The sequence below is a fragment of the Girardinichthys multiradiatus genome, chromosome 3 (assembly GCF_021462225.1).
Source record: "Girardinichthys multiradiatus isolate DD_20200921_A chromosome 3, DD_fGirMul_XY1, whole genome shotgun sequence".
NCBI classification, from domain to species: domain Eukaryota; kingdom Metazoa; phylum Chordata; class Actinopteri; order Cyprinodontiformes; family Goodeidae; genus Girardinichthys; species Girardinichthys multiradiatus.
The window spans coordinates 42,831,223-42,852,646 of record NC_061796.1 but is presented as its reverse complement, the minus strand read 5'-3'; the positions used below and the strand labels follow the sequence as shown (position 1 = coordinate 42,852,646).

Sequence of the window (21,424 nt, the reverse complement as noted above, 5' to 3'; positions counted from 1 at the left end):
CTATTTTATTTAAGTACAAAGTTTTACTTCAACACTGCGTGATAAGGCTTATGAATGTCCAGTAATATACAAACCACTGGAATTAAGCACATTTTGAATTTCAGAATGTGATGGTATTTGAATTCTCTCCATCGAAATGTAAACAAAACCTAACTTCAGGTTCTGAACATGCTATAGGGCTCAGCCATGGATGGAGAACAAGGACTGCACTGCACACAGAGAACAAAAGAGACTCTGAATCCCAGAATGCACATGTTGACCCATTTTCATGACAGCTCACAGAGTCACAGCTGAGTTCTTTCTCTTTGCCAGCAGCGCTCCTCAGACTGCAATGGAGAGGACACACACCTGACTGTCTGAGCTCCTCCAGAAAACAATTTGAGCCAAAGGTTTTTCCAAGAAGAGAAGAGATGCCACAACATTTGTTTTGGGTTGTGCTTTAAAGATACGACAAACTGTAACGTGAACTCAGTAATGTGAGCATGCCCTGTTTTGTCTGTTTTCCCTTTATCTCTTCTCACCAACCATAAAATATGTCCTTATAATCCACATAAACATGCGATATTGTGTCTCTGTTAACTCTGCTGCCAATACTAAAGGTAAATGTGTAGTGTGACATTGATTGATTTCTCCAACTCCTTCACATTTTTTTAGTCAGTCAGTCAGTTTTTACCACTTATTCCATAGTGGGTCACGGGGAAGCTGGTGCCTATCTCCAGCAGTCTATGGGCAGGAGGCGGGGTACACCCTGGACAGGTCGCCAGTCCATCGCAGGGCAACACACAAACAGCCATGCACACACTCATTCATACACCTAAGGGCAATTTAGAGTTACCAATTAACCTAACAGGCATGTTTTTGGACTGTGGGAGGAAGCCAGAGTACCTGGTGAGGACCCACACATGCATGGGGAGAACATGCAAACTCCATGCAGAAAGACCCCAGGCCAGGAATCGAACCCAGGACCTTCTTGCTGCAAGGCAACAGTGCTACCAACTGCACCACCGTGCAGCCATTTTTTCTTTACATAGTATAAATTGTCTTTGCAATGTCAAGCACAAAGAAAAATGAGCATCAACACATACGTCAGGAAAATTACAAAACCTATATGTACAAAGTCCATCATCATGGATCCGGTTGAAGCTTATCTCAGAAAATTGAGAAATTGAAAAGCAGCTGTAGATCAAAATATGAAAACAGTGGCTTGCAACAATTAAAATTCTTGTTTATTTATATAAAAGTTTACAAAAACAACAAATGTTAACTATAGATCTGTTCAGTGCTTAAAACAGGAGACTAGGTTATGCTCTTTTATTTTGTCTTGATTCTTATATTTCCTGTGATACTGGGTGCCATGGTTGGACAGTGGTAAACAGGTTTGCAGGTTCATTCTCTGTATGCATGATATTGATGCTCTAGTCTTCTGCCTCAGTCCACTAACATGGCTGTTGGGTAATTTATGACCTTAGGTTTGGTGTCTTTGTGGGGGCCCTGTAATGGACTGTTTAGCTACCCAGGGTTTGTCCGGCCTCTCACTTGATGACTCCTAGAAAACTTTTCAGCCTAAATGTTGTATGTCTTTTCTGAGCGGCTGGATTAGCCCTGACTAGTTAGGGCTTTCAGACATCCTACAACATTTTACATCTCACTAAATTAGATTTTATACATTGCTATTCCACAAAACTTTCAATATCTTTCAGTGAATGCATATTAAATAATTGCAATGCAAAATCCAGCCCCTTAACACTAGAGGTTTTTCTGGATGAGGTGCAAGAATTTCAAGAAAAAAAGTGAAACAAATTGTTTGTACAGCAAGTGTTCGATAACATCACATTTTCGTTGTTTCAAAGAAAAGGAAATTCACAAATGTTTATTTTGACAGTGTCTAGTTAATAAAATAAGAAAATAATGGTAGCTAAAACAAAGCCTGCTTATCTGCCTATTGAAAACTCTTAACCAACACTGCAATCAAATCCATAAAAAAAAAAAACAGCCTTGCCCATCAAGGCATGGACTGCACTAGACCCCTAAAGGTAGGCTGTTGTATCTGGCACCAAGATGTTGGGAGCATATCTTATTGTTTGTTCATCACATTAATTTTAGGGCCAATTCAGAAATAAATCCACTTTATAAGAATCATGATCTCATACTTCTGTCAACCAAAGAAGTACAGTTAACTGGGACCTTCTTTATTCACCAGCATGAACATGGAAGATCTAATTTGAAGTGACCTTTCATGGTCTGTCAGCAGAGAAAAAGTCTGAGATAATTAAAGGTAAAGCAGAAAGAGCATATTACCTTTACCCTCAAGGTTTTCTTTTATTCTAATCTGTCATCAGATAAAGGTCAGTAGACTATGGCTCTTGCCACCTACTTGGCATTAGCCAGACTTATAAGTCTTTTTGAAAAAGATATTATGGGAATGTGGATAGTCGGCTTATTTTGATTTTTTTTATCAACATGCCTCTGTATTTATTTGGTCTTCTAGTTCAATATCATTTTTGTGAATAATTTCATTGTGAATTTTCTCTAAGGGGTCTTCATTAGGTATGCCTACTTCTGGGATGCTTTCTTCAACAAGGGGCCCAATCACAGAAACTCCTCCAGATGAGATTCTACTCCTATTGCTGTTAGCCACCTCACGGGTCATTATAGGTTTACCCAGAACACTCCTCAGCTGAGCCCAGAAGAAGGGCTGCTGGTTCACCTGTTGGGGCCACTCCAGGTATGTTTTGGTACTCAGCATCTTTTTGAGCTTGCAGTACTTGCTGGGCAAGGAGTTTGGATCAATGGGCTCCTTCAACACCAGGATGATGTCACTGAAGGTCTTACCCATTGCTCTCTGCTGAGCAAAGTACAGTTCGTAGTTGCACCATTCACTGTTCACAAAGTGTAGAGACAGGACAAAGATAACCTTGAAAAGAAGGTAAAAGGTAATGAAATTACATTTTGCTTAGGAGTTCATGGTTTAATATAACAATAGACATAGCAAATAAAAAAATGTATGACAAAAGATTCAAGTTAGATTCAAATAATTTGAGAATCTACTTTAAAATCCTAGAATTCAGATTTGTGCTCTTGGTATTGGTAATGTGGCATTTAGACATGGGCCAGTGTTAAAGGTATATTGCAAGTTAACCCTGAGTCAAAAATCAAGATCAAGATTTTTACACAAAAACAATATGCAACCTAATCTATTTATTTCAATTCACAAAAGTAACATATTAGGATCTCTTTTTTAAGTGAGATGTGGTCAATAAACAATCCAAGTGGGCGCCTCTCCATTTTATGCAGTAACCTGCTCACAAATAGAAGTTGTTCTATAGTCTCTGTACTATTGTCTGCATGTTGCAACTGTCAGATGAAGTTAGAGGACCCCTTAGTTTGCTTTATATAACAGTAACGTGGAATCTTAAAATGGCTTGGCCACGGACCTCTGACTTTCCAAGTTGGAGTTCCAACTTCTCGAGCTAACGTTTTTGTTTTTCTGACTTGAAATTTGACAAATCTGAATATAAATAGAATTCAGCATCTTATGCTTAAATTAACTTGTACTTATGCTAAAAGAGTGGGAAGCAAGCCTGTATTCAGCTGATAAACAAGCATACAGCTCATTCACTACCAGTCAAAAGTTTTAGATACACTTTCTGATTTGATGGGTCACTGTATTTTCATGACTATTGACATTGTAGATACTCACCAAAGGCATGAATGAACACATAGAATTATAAAGTAAACAAAAGGTGTGAAATAATTCTAAACATTTCTAAATTTTAAATTCTTCAAAACAGCCACCCTTTGCTTTGATTACTGCTTTGCTCTTGACATTCTCTCCACAAGCTTTATGAGGTGGTCACCTGAAAGGGCTTTCCAAAGAGTCTTGTAAGAACTTCCCAGATGTTCATTGAAAGACAGCCAGTGGTTAATATTTCAGTCATCACAGCAAAGGGTGGCTACTTTCAGGAATCTAAAATATGAAGCATGTTTAAAGTTCCTTTACAATTTTTTGTTTGACACATAAATCAATATGTGTTGATTCAGTTTTGATGCCATCAGTGAGAATCTACGTACAAAGTAAAGAGTCATAAACATAAAGAAAACCATTAAATCAAAAAGTGGTTCTAAACATTTTGATCGGTACTGCAGTTTGTCAACTGTATTCAGTCACTTAATTAGGGTGATACTTGGTGTTCCTTTAGTGTCTGTACCATGACTGTCAATGTTTTTTCTGACTGAAAATAATTACAAATAGCTACGCTTATATCTCTTTGAGTGAAGGAACATTGTAGGAGTCTTCTTTCAGCCAAATGAATTTGAGGGCTAATCCTAACCACTTTTGCACCTTAAATTGATGAAATGTGTTTGCTAAAAATAAATCTGCAGTGTCACTTTATTTTCTTGTAAAGCAATTAATAAGAGACTGAGACTTTTTTAACAGTTTTATGCCGAAGTGTCTATCAAAAATACTTTTCGTACCTTACGACTGCATTCAATGTTCTCAATGATGTTGTCAATGATCCATCTTCCTGGCATAAAGTCCCGCTCATGAATACACAGACGATAGGGGTTCTTGTTGTTTTCCAAACAGGGTAAGAGATGGTCTCTAACCCATTCAGCATCTGAGTGGCTGTAGGATATGAAGGCATGATATTTGAAGTTCTCAATGTCCCCAGCTAGATTTTCCTTGTGAGCTCTGTATTTGGCCCGTATAATCTGATACGTGGCTTTAGTGTACCACGGGAGGTCAAAAATATAGCAAATTAGAACAAATATCAAGATCACTGTGGCAGTGGTTGCAACAGAGATGATTATAACAAGTCTGATGTCACATGCTATTTGACCAGGAAAGTATTTGGATATGAAGGTGTTGAGGAAGGACTCTGGGTGATAGCATCGGTAGTTCCAGGGCCAGTCAGTGAGATTAACCTTTCCTCTTGCTATGGTGTCCTGGACAAAGGTGTGAAGCTCACAAGTACAATGGTAAGGATTGTTTCCTGCTCTGAGCTGAGACAATTGAGGCATATGTTGGAAAGATGCCTTGCTAATCAAACCAAACGAATTTCCATCCATAGCTAACAACTGAATAGATTGACTCTCCCACTTTGATGGGATGAACTTAATTTTATTCCCACTCAGTAAGAGATTTTTCAGATTTGTGGCTTTCTTAAAGTAAGTGATGTCTAGTTGGTCCAGGTTGCAGTTGGACAGATCCAAGTAATACACCGTGGTAGGTAGACAGTTAAATGCTTCGCTCGCAAACCGATTGTGGGGAGCAATTAGATGAGTTATATTTTGTGTCCAAACACAGTTTGGCCTTTCTTTTGTAGATCCCAGTTTGTTGTTGCTAAGATCCAGCACCTGCAGCTTCCTAAACTCCTTTGTTAGAGATGATACGTCTTCTAAACTGGTCAAGTCATTGGTGCTCAGGTTGAGGGTTTGTAGATTTGGCATGGTGTCCCTGTAATTACACCTCTTGTTGTATAAAATGTAATCGTTTATTCGATTGTTAGAGACATCCAACAACTCCACACCTTCCATCTCAGTCCAGGAGTCACAAGGAACGCTGTTGAAATACACATACTGAATAGACAGCTCTTTTATTTTCTTGAACCAGGTGAAGCGCCAGTCAAAACGCAGCACATCAGGATTGCTGATATACCTGTAAGACATTCACATTTTTGTCACAGTACCTTGTATAGATTCTTTAAACATTAATCTTTTCACATTTTGCCACATTACAAACACAAACATATTTATTTCACTGCCATTTTATGTGACAGACCAACTCAAAGAAGCTTATAATTGTGCATTTGTATCTCCTTGGCAAAAACATTCTTTGAACAAAAGCTCAAGCTCAGTCAAATTGGATAGTAAAATATCTGTAAAGATCATTTTGTAGGTCTTGCAATAGGTTCTCTGTTGGCCTTAAGTCTGGACTTTAACTGGGGCGTTCTAACACACGTATATGCTTTAATCTAAATCCTTCTATTGTAGCGCTGGCTGTATGTCCTTATTGAAGAAAAGGCTCTACACAGCATGATTCTGTCACCACCAATGTGTCTCTAAGGTGCAGTGTTAGTTTTCCACCTCTAAAGGAGGCTAAAAAGTTAAAAATTTGGACTCTTCTGAGCCGAGCATCTTCTCCCCACGTTTGCTGTGTCCCCTACATGCCCTGTGGAAAGTGGGCCTCTCGAGGCTTTCTTTCAGCAATGGCTACTTTCTTACCACTCTTTCATAAACATCAGATCTGTGGAGTGCACAACTAATAGCTGTGCTGTTAACTGATTCTCCATAATGAGTGGTGATCTCTGGAGCTCCAGTTTCCATGATACTCTTGACTGCCATTAGGTTTAATACTCTAGTCAGTCCAATTAGTTTAGGTTCAAAACCATGCAGTAGTGTGTTTGGATAGATTGAACAGTTCTCAATCTATCCAATTGAACAGTGAGAGATTCAAAGTGTTGGAGTCATCCATTTTGGCCCGGCAGTTCTACATGCACAGTTCAACAGACATCGCAGCTCTGACGTCACCCGGGATTATAAAACCCATGGGAAATAAACCTTCGTTGCCATTTTCAGCATGTCTCATGGGACGACGCAATGGAGGCGCATATCTGGAGAGACAAAAGCTCACAGACAAACTTTTCCTCTTCACGGCCATTCCTGGAAGAGCTTGAAAGCTGGAAATCTGTCTGATACAAGGAGGTCAGAAGATTCATATACCGAATCGAAGACCACGCAGACACCCGGCGCAGGTGAAAAACCCACAGAGGTTTTATTTCCAAGGAGATGACTTTCCTCCTTGTTGATGCAGTCGACTAAATGGTTCTTCATATTTGTTGGACCATGTTTTGCTGAATATTGGACCTTTTGCACGTTGCTGGACGCCACTATGTCTTTCCAACGTCATCGGCCATTTTGTATAGTCTGCTCCTACAAATCCCAACGGCCACCACGGCTTATAGGACGGGGGCGTCGCAGCTCTGAGGCCACAGTCAACTATATAACAGAGGATGAGACGGCCCACCATTGCTTTTCACGCTGGAAACCGGACCAGCAACTGAAGCGCATCCCTCTGGAGAAGAAGTCCCATGTGGATTTTATTCATTCTCCTCCATTGGCCAACGAGAAACTAAGCGAATTAAGCTTAATTAAGCTTACAGGAATAAGAAGGCTTGTAAGTTTTCAACTTTATCGATCGAAGACATGAGTTTAAGACGTAACCAAAAAAAAACACGGAGTTTTCAAGGAGACGCAATTTTTCCTCCTTGTTTTTGTACCAGTCAACTAGTGACGGTCCGTCATAATTTCTCTACCTTTTTGCCACAGAGGCCACCAAGGAAGAAAACGGACTGCTTTGCTGAGTATCCGCAGACGCGTGGAACTCTTCACCTCCCTCTATCTCCCTCTGCTCAGAGGAGACAATGACAAGTAAAATGCACCTTTTATTTTTATTTCTTTATTAGGAATAGCTTGGGCAGGGTAGAGGACGTTTTAGTGTGATGTAGTATCGCCACTTATAGTCTAATGTGTTCTGAATTGTATGTGCATGCCACATTTTATTAAAACTTTGAGGTGCTGTGGATATCTGAAAGCCACTGTGCTTTTCAAGTTGTGTGTGTTTCGCTGCATTATTGTAACACCTGAGAGCAAGCTCAGGGCACCTTTTATAGTTGGACTGTTATAACCTCATGGGGAAATTCTACTGTTTCTTTTGTTTCCAACTTCATGTTTTACTGGTATGCCGCCAAAAAGGTTTATGATCCTTTGTGTGCGCTGAGTTTACAACTTTGCCTAGGGGTTTTATGACCGCCGTGTCCCGCTGAGCTACACTTTCTGGCGGGCTGCTTCCCAAAACTCCACTCCGCGTCACATTATCATTTGTTTGCCATAACTGCTGGTTTGATTCCATACACACCCACTGCTGTTTTGTTTTATTTGTTAAGTTAGATATTTTACCCCTTTTTGTGTAGAACTTTGCATGTTTGATTAGGTGAAGATTATTGAATTGGAGAGCAAATTGTGTCAGGACTGTTGATTTAATAAATATTCACGTAGATAAAGAGAAGGCGTTTGTGTTTATTTTGTGCAAGAGGGATTTGTCAGTCAAAATAAGGTTAAAGTTCCCCATGTAAGAAATTATTTTCCTGAATTATGATTTTTAATTATAATTTTTGATAAATATTAATTAATCAATAATAAAAATCCTTACAAAAGCTTGGATATTGTTTGAAACTTCTCGGCAACCTTGTCCCTCACAGGTGCTTTGTTTAAAATTTTCTCTAACAATCCTCCGATACCTTCAAAGAACTTCTGATGCCATTGTATTTACGTTTGTAAAAACAAGGGTAAATGTATTAATTTATTAATTAACTGACTTCTCAAAACACCTGGTTGCACTGGATTGTTTTTAGTTGAAGTAGAGAAAAAGGTGCTGAATGCAAATAGAAGCCATGTTTAAAATTTTTAAATAATTGTAAACATTAATGATTTATATAATTCAGATGTGTTTTATTTAGTTTCTTAATATTTTCCATTTTTATGCAGCTTCTTCACTGATTATTTTCTATTTTTTATTTATTATGATTTGCTAGGCCTTGGGCTTCTACTGGGCATTTTTTTGTTACCTTGTGTGTCAACACTTGTTTCTCCATGACTAAAGAAGCTGAAGACTGTATTAATAATAAAAGGTCACACTTGTGTCAGCATAGGCTATGACGGGTCAATCTATTCATAAAACACTTCATGATGGCAACATAGTGCTTAATACAGTCCCAGATTTAACACCAGTTTTATTTTACATTACACTTGTGCATACTGCTTGAAAATACTCACCAGAGATCCAAGTTGTCTAGTGCCAGGTTGGTTATACTAGAACCTGCACCACTGTCAACAAATGTTGGTGAACGGGCAAAGTCAATGTACTGAAGTCTAAGCCATTTGATAGGAGTCACTTGTAAGTTGAGTAAAGCCATCCTCAGGAGATTTTCATTAAACTTGCCTCTGTGAAAGATGAGCTGAAATGCTCTAACGTATTTTAAATTCAGGAAAATATCTTCCTCGCCCATGTAGTATGTGAATTCAAAGAGGTTGCGAAACTGAATTAGGCTGATCGTCTTGTTGGAGAGATCATGTAGTATATGATGGAGAGCATTTGGTCGTTGATCTATCGCCATGTCAAATCGCATCTGCTTTGTCTGAATGACTTCTAAACTTCCTGGCTCATAGTAACTTAAATTTGAGGAGCACTTGATAGCAAAATCTTGTAATTCAATGTTCTTTAGGGAATGAAAATCCTTTTTCTTTAGTCCCATCACCAAAGGGCCACCCATAGACAGAGCCTTGAGTCTGACTAATTTAGAGAAACTGTTTGCTAAAGTTGCATGTTTATAAAGGTTATTGGACATATCGAGGTACTTTAGATTCAGTACAGATGTCAGAGGTGATGCAGGAATCTCCTGCAGTGAGTTATTAAAAATGTTCAGATGCTCCAGTAATGGGTTGTTTTTAAAGGCATCATTATCAATGTGTGAAATGTTGTTGAACTGCAGCAGAAGGGTGTGAAGCTGAGGGAGGTTCTGGAAGTCTGCAGCACTGATAGCATGAAGCACATTATAAGAAAGATCTATGCTCTCAAGAGTAACTGGAAATTGTCTCCATGGAACAAAATCAAGCTGTCTTCCACGACAGTCTGCGGACTGGCCAGAATTGTACATCCGACAGCGTTCTTCAACAGAACTGGCAGTGGGAGGTGAAGATGGAGCTGGTGAGGATGGAGATGACACAGCTCCAAGAAAGAGACCACTGAAACTGATTAATTCCAAAATCATGTTTACTGATCTGAAAACAAATAAAAACATGAGATATTAACTTCAAACATTTGTCACTTTAAAGCAGAAATTAACAAATTTATTTTTGATATATTAGTTGTTTTTTCCTAATTCCTTTTAAAAGACTGAAAAGAAATGTTGAGAATTTAACCGGGGTCAGAGGTAAAAATAGTCCCTACCATTGAACAAGTTCTAAGGTACACTGTCAGATTTAAGCTTCTTTGCTATAGTTGGAAGGGGGCATTACTATTTATTCTCACTTACAATTGAAGGCCACCAGAATATTTTCAGTTTTTTAAGCATCAGTTTATCTAAAGTATTTGGTTTTCCGAAGTCTCTCTACTTTACAGGGCCACTGCTTCACCTCCCTTCTACATCTCCTCCCACAATTTAACCACAAACACTTTCTGCATCTACTTTTTGCACACTTACGTGCAAACACATATGGACACAAGCACACACACAAACAAGCACACGCACTGGACAGACATATATGAAAGCAGGTTGTCATGTTGAGGTAGATGAAGAACCCAAATGCAGAGCGTAACACTTACACTGAGACCAGGATGTGAAACACAGGCAGGTAAACAGACATGGAGTGAGGTAGTTTAACAGGATGAACCAGTGAAGAACAATGGCAACAAGAGAGTATAAATGCTAAGGAAGGGTAGAAAATGGATCAATGAATACACAGCGCTAACCAGAGGGGAATCAGGAACAGCTGGTGCAACAGAGAGACTCAAAGAGGGAGGCTAATTAACACAAGTGAGCAGGGAATACAGGGAAACAACAAAACATCTAAGTGTACAGAAATGACTAACAATGAAACTAACAAAATGACATAAACAGGGAGGAATAAATCTACAAGGAAATACAAACTAAAACATCTAACTTGGGAATCAAGGAATGTTACCTAAACACAATAAAATAATGGTTCTAATAAACATGAATGAACGGAAATAATAGCAACAGAAGTAGAGAAAACAGATAAGGTGATGATGACACAGGCACAATCACACAATTAGTACATGTACACACAAGAAACATGTAGCATGTTGTAGGGTATGACTGTGCGTGCAAGTACACATTTACTTCGCCTTGTTAATATTATTATTATTTTTGTTTATTTGGTTTCATTTATTCAAGTATTATTGTTTTTGTCATTTTAAAATTGTTGTGGCTTGTAGTTTAATGCCTGAGCCTGATGTGGCATGCTGTGCCACTGATTTGCAACAGAGTAAATATCCCATTTTTCATGTTTTGCAGAGCACATTTGCCTCTGACACTGCAAGGAAATTAATCCTAACTTGTCTTAGCCCTGGTTGACTGCTTGTCTAAACTGCCAATGTAGGACTGGAATGGTCTTTCCTTTCAGAAATATCTTCTTTCTTTTCAATTTCTTTATCTTTCCTGTGCAACTTTTAAAATGTCCATGTAACAAAAGGTAAAATATCAGAAGGATTTGTATATAGTATACTTGCAAAAGCTGACATTGACCTATGCATCAGCTAAAATCTTTAAAAAATAAATGTTTAAGTATGCATTAACTGAATGACCTGAGGTTTCTTTTGCAGTTTACATTTATCTCATAAGACACAGCTTCTGATAACCAACAGTGTATTAAAAGTAATCAATTTACAGATAGTATTTACACTAATAAAAAACAAGCTGTTTCCAGTTAAAATAGGATATATTCATCAATCCACAAAAAACAGCTGTAAAACACTCACCCTGCTTTACTCCACTGAAGACTGTCTCTCTTAAATGTTCCTATATTCAGTCTGTATTTATATTGAAACAGTAAACATGGCTTTGATCCTCACATGAAGGAACAATAAATTTATATGATAACCTCGTGAACAAACAGTGTTCATTTTATTGGGTCCGGGAGTGATGTGGTTTGAATAAATACTTTCTGGGTGTGCATGTTGCAGAATAGAAGAGGATATTTAAAATTCTTTAAGAAACAGCTGGATTAGTGGGTTATTTTTTGCATCTGTAAGAGTAAAGCACAACCTTTAGAAACATGAAAAAAAGTCATTTTGTAGAGTGGAGCTCAGACGGACACAAAAATATGATATACTTATGACTTCATTCAAATATTTAGCTAAAATATTGTTAGAAAATACTATGGTATGTAATCCCAGATTGGGCTTTTGAGCAGAAGTGACAAAGTGGTAAAGGTGGTATTAATGTACCACTTGTCCCTTAAGTATACTCATAGTTAACTGCATTGTGTTTAATAGTTATTCAAAATCCTTTAGTTTAACATTGCTGTTGTAACTTTGCTGCACATACTATCCCGGCTTGTTTATGGTCGCATTATGTTACAGTTTACATCTAAGCATATGTTTAAAGTAACAACTACTGAACCATTAGTTATTTAGAATTTTTGTTCTGTTAAATCTACATTTCTGGTAAATGATTTCTGTTAATGTTTCTTTGTATAAACGCCCCATTGTTTATCCCTTTTGTTCTGATCCAGGACAGGTGTATGGGACGGGCCGGATCAGCAATTCCTGTTTGTATAGGCTATGATGTCATTGATTACATCACTGGGTAGAACCAAATAACGGGTTTTCTTTTTTTTTAATATAGTATTCTTTATTTTGTTTAAAGGAATCTGCTGAGCTGCATGGCACAGAATTTTGTATTTTGTAAACCATTTATTTGTGTTAGAAGTGTATATAATCTGATTTGTGATATTTAGTTTTTTTTCTTTTGAGATTGTATTATTTGTTTTTTTTTTCTAATGGTGCTTTTTCTATAAAAACAGTATCATTTTGGCAATCAAGAGACGGATTGAAACTTGTGTGAATAAAAGGGACCTAGAAGTAACCAAAATGGTCTGCCGATGCTGTCTGCCTACTACCTTCCTTACCACTTGCTCTACACTACCTCTACCCAAATTGTAGATATTGTTTGTAGCTAAGAGTTTCATAATGGAAATTCTAAAGGATTTTGGTATTTTTTAAAACATTCCTCCCATCTTATTTGATTTCTCCTCTGTCTGAAAACAATAACCATTAAATTTATATTGTTAAATGTGTCAACAGCAAATGTATTATAAATTAATGTTATATTGCTTCCTTATGAATTGTTGCTTTTTATGAGACCATACCGGCTTTACGGCTTGATTGATAACTATCTTATCAAGTGTGCCATGAGTATCTGCTTTCCTTACAGTTGATTAACTAAGAAGACAAAATGTTTACATGAAAGTGAAAATGCCACACCTACAGTCAATATAGGGCATTTACTTTGTGGTATCAATTGGCACTATCAAGGGCAATACAAACTATCAGTTGCCCATTTCCACTGGTTCTACCTTTTTCAAAAGTTAATATTACAGAGAAGCGATGGAATCCTCACAAACAACCGGCAAGTTTAAGTGATGGCATTGAATTCTGTTGCATTGAATTCAAAATATTGTCAGCTATTGAAGCTATAGAGCATTTTTTTATTTTCAAGCATGAGATAATATTAATAGACAGTGGAAATAGTCACCAAAGGTCTCCAGCAGGGGATGTGTTGAACTGTTTCGATATGCAAAGGGTTATATTGCTTTAATCTTCTGTCATTCCTCTTCAGCATAGTAAAACGTGAGTTTCAATCTTTTATTGGCTCTTACCCGTTTTAAGGCTTTTACATAGTTTGAAGAATATATAGTTATTCTTAACCAACAGCCCTCCTTTCCAATGATGCATGTGTCTTTAGAAAAGGGCATATCCTATGCACATATTTTATGCATTTAGCCTCAGGTCTAGTTTCAAATACTTTAGAGGACATTGTAATTAATGATGGGCTACAGTACCACTAGTGCAATGCAGCTGCTAGGTTTGTTTTGAGCTTGCATGCATGGAGTCTCCATGGTTACTGCCCACTGCCTCAAAACATGCATGTTAGAATAATTGGGTATTGGTCCAATGCATAGGTAATGCCCACCCTTAGTATTTCAAGTTTCTTAGTATTTCAAGTGTTGCTGGAGGCTTCATCTCACCAGATGTTTGACCCCTTCCATGCACTTTGGGAGTTGATAAAGTTGTGCCAAGCTTTAGCTAAGTGCACTAAATAAGGAGGCAACAAGCTTCAAGACAAATATCGCTCAATTAGTGTTGCATTCACATTTTTAAGTCCGCAATTTGAGTCCCAGGTACAAAAAATATTCCTGGAAAAGTTACAATGCTCTTTGGGTAGTTTTATATTAACCTGACTGAAAGTTTGTTTATCAAGGATCTGTTATCATTGATCTTTCTGCCTGACTTGTTCACAAATCAGAAAAGGTTCCTGTTCTATCGTTTGCAAGCTTATCTGTGAAAGGAATGTACAAAAGCATGCAGCAGTGGGCCTCTCTTTATCTCAGGTTTAAAATGGGCCTATGCTACTGAGGTCAGGTGTTGCAGTCATAGTTATATTACGTTGACCATACAAACAAAACATTAGGTTTTTTCACATTCAGTTTGGTTCATTGTCAGATTTATGAAGCAGGACAACAGGAAAACTCCCTAAGACAAAGACATATATTTGTTATATATATGTGTCTGAAAAATAGCAATGACAATTCATGTCATGTTTATGTTTATGTTAAGTCTGTTGAGTGATTCTGCCAATGACCCGGAACAACCTTGTCCATCCTAAATGCTGATAAGAGAAGATAACACTGTAGACTGACTCACTGATGAAAGGGGAAACATTCATCAAACCAGTTTCCACACTAATATAATTCTTGCAGGGCCAAAGGGGGCCTGGTGTCTATCTCCAGGGGTCAGTGGGCAAGAGGTGAGTTACACCCTGGTAACTTGTTCAGGGCCCACAGAAACACACACCCTACAATAATTTAGACCTGACATGCATTATTATGAACTGTGGGAAGAATCTGGAATACTGGAGAGCGTACCCAGACGTACACAGGAAAAACCTAAGAACTTCACAGAAAAAGAAATAGTACCTCGGTAATCCGAGGGGTGTTTTATTATTGGACTTCTGTGCTAGTCACGGATTGTCAATAATGAACCCCATGTTTAAGCATAAGGGTGTTCCTCAGTGCACTTGGCACCAGGACAAACTAGGTAGGAGGTCAATGATTAACTTTGTTGTCATGTCTTCAGACCTTCGGCCACATTTTTTGGACACTCGGGTGAAGAGAGGGGCTGAACTGTCCACTGATCACCAGCAGATCCAACTCAGTGGTGAGATGGATCTGCCGGAAGAGGAGAAAGCCGGACAGATTTGGTAGGCTCAAGTGTATAGTGAGGGTCTACTGGTCTGGTAGAGCCCTCGGCCAGGGATGTATTCAACTCCCTCCTCTGTGAAAGCTTTGACCAGATTCCGGAGAAGGTTGGAGACATACAGTTCGAGTGGACCATGTTCTCCACGTCTAATGTCAGTGGTGCCGTCCATAGGTCTCCGGTGCCTATCGTGGCGGCAATCCCCAAATCCGGTGGTGGACACCGGCAGTAAGGGATGTTGTCAAGCTGAAAAAAAGGAGTCCTATTGGCAATGGTTGGCTTGGGTGATTTCCTGAGGCGGCTGACGGGTACCGTGAGGCCAAGCATGCCGCGGCCCGGAATGTGGAAGAGGCAAAAACTCGGGTCTGGAAGGAGTTCAGTGAGGCCAAGGAAGAAGGACTACCGGTTTGCCTCAAAGCGATTCCAGCAAACCGTCTGGCGCCTCACAAGGGGGAAGCAGTTGGACCCTTTCATCACCCAGGCTGAAGTCACCGAGGTGGTTAAAAAGCTCCATGGTGGCAGGGCTTCGGGGGTGGATGAGATCCGCCCTGAGTACCTCAAGTATCTAGATGTTGTGGGGCTGTCATGGTTGACACGCCTCTTCAACATTGTTATGACCTGGTCTGGGACAGTGCCTCTGGACTGGCAGACTGGGGTGGTGGTCCCCCTTCATAAGAAGGGTGACCCGAGGGTGTGTTCCAACTATAAGGGGATCACACTCCTCCGCCTCCCTGGTAAGGCCTATACCAGGGAATTGGAGAGGAGAGTCCAGGGAGAATGGAGCGGGAGATCGACAGACGGATTGGTGCGGCTGTCGCAGTAATGGGGACGCTGTGCCAGTCTGTTTTGGTGAAGAGAGATCTCAGCCAAAAAAGGAAATTCTTAATTTAACGATCAGTCCACGTTCCTAACCTCACCTATGGCCATGAACTTTGGGTCATGAGCGACAGAACGAGATCCCGGATACAAGCGGCTTTAATGAACTTCCTCCATAGCGTGGCCGGGAACTCCCTTAGGGTGAGGAGCTCGGCCTCCCAGGAGAAGCTCAGAGCAGAGCCGCTGGTCCTCCACATCGAGAGGAGCCAGTTGAGGTAGCTCGGGCATCTATACCAGATGCCTCCTGGAGGCATCCCTCGGGAGGTGTTCCAGGCACATCCCACCGGAAGGAGGCCCAGGGGACAGCCCGGGACATGCTGGAGGGACTATGTCTCTCAGCTGGCCTGGGAATGCCTTGGGCTCCCCATGGAGGAGCTGAAGGTGGTGTCTGGGAAGAGGGAAGTCTGGGTGTCTCTACTGAGTCTGCTGAAAATGTTTGTGATGAACATTTTCTACATCCTCCATCCAAAATCATTATCATGCATTAACTTGAGACAAACAGAAAAGAGTGTTTGGTCTCTGTGCAAACAGTTTGGGCAAATGGTTAGAGCAAATGTAATCAACCAGCAGCTCAGGGAGGATTCTTTTACAAGTGTATTTGTCTTTTTAGTCAACTCATTGATATATACTATCACAGGTCAGTTTCCTTTTTAGGTACATCTATTTAATCATTTCTTAACTCAAATAGTGAATTTCATTATGGATGTGCAACTGACAAATATGCAGCAAATATGTGATGCTTTCATGCCAATATGGATCAAAATCTCGGAGCAATATTTCTGAACCCTTGCTGACTTTATGCCAAATGTCAAATGGTGGTCCAATCAGGTACTAGCAAGGTGTACCTAATAAAGTGGCCAGTGAGTGGCTTCAGAAAAGACATTATTCGAATATTCTGTAGCAGCATTAACCACAGCTTAAAACAAAATACACAGTATACATACCAACAACATGTAACAATAAAGTACGTAAGATTTGTAATAGTTATGTTGTGCTGGGTTGCTATTTTTGTTCTATACATTTTTCTTTATTTCTATTCCTGATGCAGTGACTATTGTGCAGCACTTTGGCCAGCTGAGGTTGCTTTAAATGTGCTATATAAATACATTTCAAATTAATTGAAATTAATTGATCATAGAAGGTTTGGCTAACAATAAACTACATCATTTTTATACACTGTCCTGTATAAGGCATAGCTTCCTTAATCTCTATAATGATTGTGATAATTACAGTACAATGATCAACTTTATATTTGCTCCCAAGATTGGATATGACAGTGTAGCATCTTCATGTATACACTTTCCTTTGTTCACAGACCACCTCATGAACACATTTGTATTTTATTTACAGTATTTAATTAATTTAAAGGTTAACAAGTGTAAGAATTTCTGCTAAACCCAGCATATAAATGATTGACAATTTTACCATAGAGTCCTACTTCGCCTCTCTATGATTTATTTCTGTGCTTCCTTAATAAAAACGTTCAGGAATAAAATTATCCGCCAGGCTATGAAAGAATGAGAAACAAATGGTTGAGAAATGATCAAACTGTTAAATATGATACGGTAATAATGCGTCATTCCTGAGAGCCCAGATCTCTATTAGTGCATCTGCTATCTAGTTGTCAATAGCTAGTGGCAAACAGTTTTTTGGCTGACATGTATTTGCAGCGTTATGTCATCAGGTCAGCTACCCCTCTTACAGAATAAATATTTAATAAGGCTACAGACTTGTGTTACTGATGTTTATCCTGGTTTAATGAGGCTTAGAGTTTACATGCTGTCTGCAAATACAGCTGCGCTTACATAGGACCGGTGAACACTGGAACACTGAGCTTTTAGGTCATGGTTTTTATCATGTACAGCAACAGAGACTCAATATGTTTATGTGCTGAGGTTCTTCCTGCCATATGTCAAGATGTTTTTTTTTTTAATGTAATGCCCTGGTTGCACTATTGAGGGAAAAAACTTTACAAAGAGAAACTTAAAAGTGTGGCATGCATTTATATTGAGTCCCTGAGGCAATACTTGGCACATTTGTGGACAGAATTGTTTGTCCATTCTTCTTTGCAAAAAACCTTGGGTTCAATCACACTGCATGGAGAGCATATTTCAACAGCTTGGATTTAGGTATGGACTTTGACATGGTCATTTTAACCTCTGAATAAGCTTTCATCTAAATCATTCTGTTGCTGCCCTGGCTTTGTATTTGGGGTTGCTGTCTCCTGGATGGTGAACCTCTGACCCATTCTCAAGTATTTTTCTGCCTCCAACAGGTTTTCTTTCAGGATTGCCCTGTATTTAGCTAACCTGTCCATCTTCCTATTGACTATGACCAACATCTGCATACTTACTGCAGAAATGCATCCCTGCAATATTATACTGCCACCACCACATTGTACTATGGATATGATATGTTCAGGGTGATGTGCAGTGTTAGTTTTCATCAAACATAGCATTTTGCATGCAGGCCAGCAATGTTGATCTCCTCTGACCAGAGCACCTTCTTCCATATCTTTATTGTGTCCCCAGCATGGCTTTTGCCAAACTTGTGACAGGACTTGGTTGTCTTCTTCTTTCAGTAGCTTTCTTCTTTCCACTCTTCCATAAAGCCCAGATTTGTTTTGTGCACGGCTAATAGTTGTCCGGCCAACAGGTTCTTGCTCCTAAGCTGTGGATCACTGCAGCTTCTTCACAGTTACCATAGGCCTCAGGTCTGCTTCACTGATTAATGTTCTCCTTGCCTGGTCAGTTTAGGTGGACAGCCATGTCTTTGTGAGTTTACATTTCTATGTTCAGTAAATGGATGCTCTGTGAGATATTTCAGTTTCTGACATTGTTACTAATTAGGTTACCTCCTAAGGCAGTCTGTTGCACAAAATTGTATTTAAGGGATGTCAGATAAAAGTGGGGTAAATACACGTCAAGAACACACTTTTCAAATGTGTGTGGTGTCTAATAAACTCTAATAATCAGATCAGAGATGGACAAGAAGCTGAGTACAGGAAGGTGGTGGACCGCTTTGTGGCATGGTGTGGAAACAATCATCTCATCTTGAACGTGACTAAAACAAAGGAGATGATTGTAGATTTTAAGAGAAACAGGAATAAGTCAAAAACTATTTCTATCATGGGAGAAGAAGTGGAGGTGGTGGAGGAGTATAAAGCATCTACAACGGCTCTTTGAGGAAACCTTCATAATATGAGCTATAACAACAGTTAATTTCCCTTTAGGATTAATAAAGTATTTTTGAATTGAATTGAATAAACTCAAACCTTGCATGCCGACATTCCTTCTACTTTAAAGTTGCAGTACTTTGCGTTGGTCATGTAACCCCTAGGTTATATATAACCCTTTTCTCTTACATAGTTTGAGTATTTCCTTAAATATTATGCATTGTAGGCCTTTTCCACCTTAGATTGTAATAATGACCTTTCTACTTAACATTCTTAGTGTACACTTACACCTCTGAGGCTCTGCACACCGTCAAAGTCTTAAACATTAAAATATACACGTGTATTTTTGTTGACTTTAAAACATGCAGTAAATGTTGTGTTTTGCTCATACCTGATATTTACTACTGCCAGTAAACGCATCGTTTCACCTGTTTGAGGCTGGTACACCCAACACCTATCTCATTTAACATTGCACCCCATCTGGAGTCTAGACCTTTGGGGCCTTGGTCAGAATAGCTATCCCTATAAAGGCTTTATCGCTGCTCAAATACAGTTTCCAGAGGATAACATAAAAAGTGAATCCCAAACAGCCCTGGCATTAGTCTGCCCAGAGCCGGATGGTCCTGAACAGCAGCCTGTCATTGTTGGCACAAATGCAAAGACCTTCCATCATGAGCCACAGCCAAAAATGGCATCAGAGGGTGATGAGATGGCACAAACTATGCGGGTGTGCACACAGTCCATCCCAAACAAAGCTGTGGCCCCAAACAAAGCTGTGGCTCTTACTATACCCCCTGGTTCTGAACTTACAACTATGTGTAAAGTGTCCTGCTCTGAATCTTTGGAGGACAGCATAATAGTGATTGAGACACCTGTTACCAGGTCCCTTCCTGCAGGTGTGCTAATGCCCTCTTGTGTGCTTTTGTCCTTTGGCATGGATGCGGAAAGATTTCCACTGTTCCTGAAAAATGAATCAGTCAAGCCAAGGTCCATTCCTAAAGGCACAGTCATAGCTCATGTCAACAAAGCTGACATAGTCACCCAGATACAGCCAAGCCAAGCACCCCTTTAACGGCTGGACCCCGCACTCTTCAATTTTGGTGACTCCCCCATTCCTGAAAACTGGAAAGTCAGACTATCACAAAAGTTGGCTGAGCGACCTGAAGTTTTCTCTCTGACCGAATGGGATGTTGGACTTGCAAAAGGGGTTGAGCACCACATCTGACTAAAAGATTCCAGACCATTTCGAGAAAGGGTAAGACACCTGGCTCTGGCAGACATTGATGATGTCCACCAACACTTACAAGAGCTTCTTGCAGCTGGCATAATTAAAGAATCTCGTTCACCATATGCTTCACCAATTGTAATTGCAAGAAAGAAAACTGGCAAAGTTCGAATGTGGATTGATTACCGCACCCTTAATTCCAGAACCATACCAGACCAGTACACGCTTCCAAGAATAGATGATGCCTTGGCCTGCCTCACTGGGAGTCGCTGGTTCTCTGTGCTCGACCTTCGCAGTGGCTATTACCAAACTGAAATGGCTGAAGAAGACAAAGAAAAGACAGTGTTCATTTGCCCCTTCGGTTTCTACCAGTTCGAATGCATGCCTCAAGGGATCTTTGGTGCCCCAGCGACATTTCAACGATTAATGGAGAAGGCTGTCGCGACATGAATCTCCTCCAGTGTCTCATCTATCTCGATGATCTTATTGTGTTTGGTCGTACTCTGGAGGAGCATGAAGAGCGCCTTCTTAAAGTGCTCAATTGCCTGGGAGAACAAGGTTTAAAGGTGTCTATTGAAGTGCCAATTTTGTCTGCCCCAAGTCAAATGTGTTGGTCACATTGTGTCTACTGTTGGCGTCGCCACAGACCCTGACAAGATAAAGACAGTAGCCCAGTGGGAACCTCCGGTGAACTTAAAATCATTGCAGCCAGCCTTGATGGGCTTGGAGCCGTCCTTAACCAAGAACACTCAGATGGCTTACGCCCTGTTGCATTTGCTAGCTGCAAGTTGAGCCAATCAGAGAGAAACTACCCTGTTCTCCAATTAAACGTCCAGGCATTGAAGTGGGCGGTCGTGCATAATTTCCACGATTACCTTTATGGGGCCCGTTTTACTGTGAGAACGGACAATGACCCCCTTACTTTGCACTTACAACCGCCAAGTTGCAGAAAGCTTACAAACTGGCACAAAAAGTAGCAGATAAAAACCACAAGCGAAACAAAAGATACTATGACACTAGAGTAAGAAACCAAGTTCTGGAACCAGGAGACCGTGTATTTTTTCCGAGCGACCGGTGTACCTGGCAAGAA

At 39.8% G+C, this 21,424-nt stretch overlaps 1 protein-coding gene across 1 annotated transcript in view; it reads right to left on the bottom strand.

Annotated features, from left to right (window-relative positions):
• Positions 1 to 1,032: 1,032 nt before the first annotated feature.
• The window catches only part of tlr18 (toll-like receptor 18), a 31,464-nt gene continuing 11,072 nt past the window's right edge, over positions 1,033 to 21,424 (bottom strand). The window contains exons 2-4 of the mRNA XM_047360409.1: positions 8,836 to 9,840; positions 4,477 to 5,659; positions 1,033 to 2,914 (exon numbers count right to left, since the gene is read on the bottom strand). Of these exons, the coding sequence (XP_047216365.1) occupies positions 2,456 to 2,914; positions 4,477 to 5,659; positions 8,836 to 9,830 (2,637 nt within the window). The 5' untranslated portion in view covers positions 9,831 to 9,840 and the 3' untranslated portion in view covers positions 1,033 to 2,455. The remainder of the gene's footprint in view (positions 2,915 to 4,476; positions 5,660 to 8,835; positions 9,841 to 21,424) is intronic.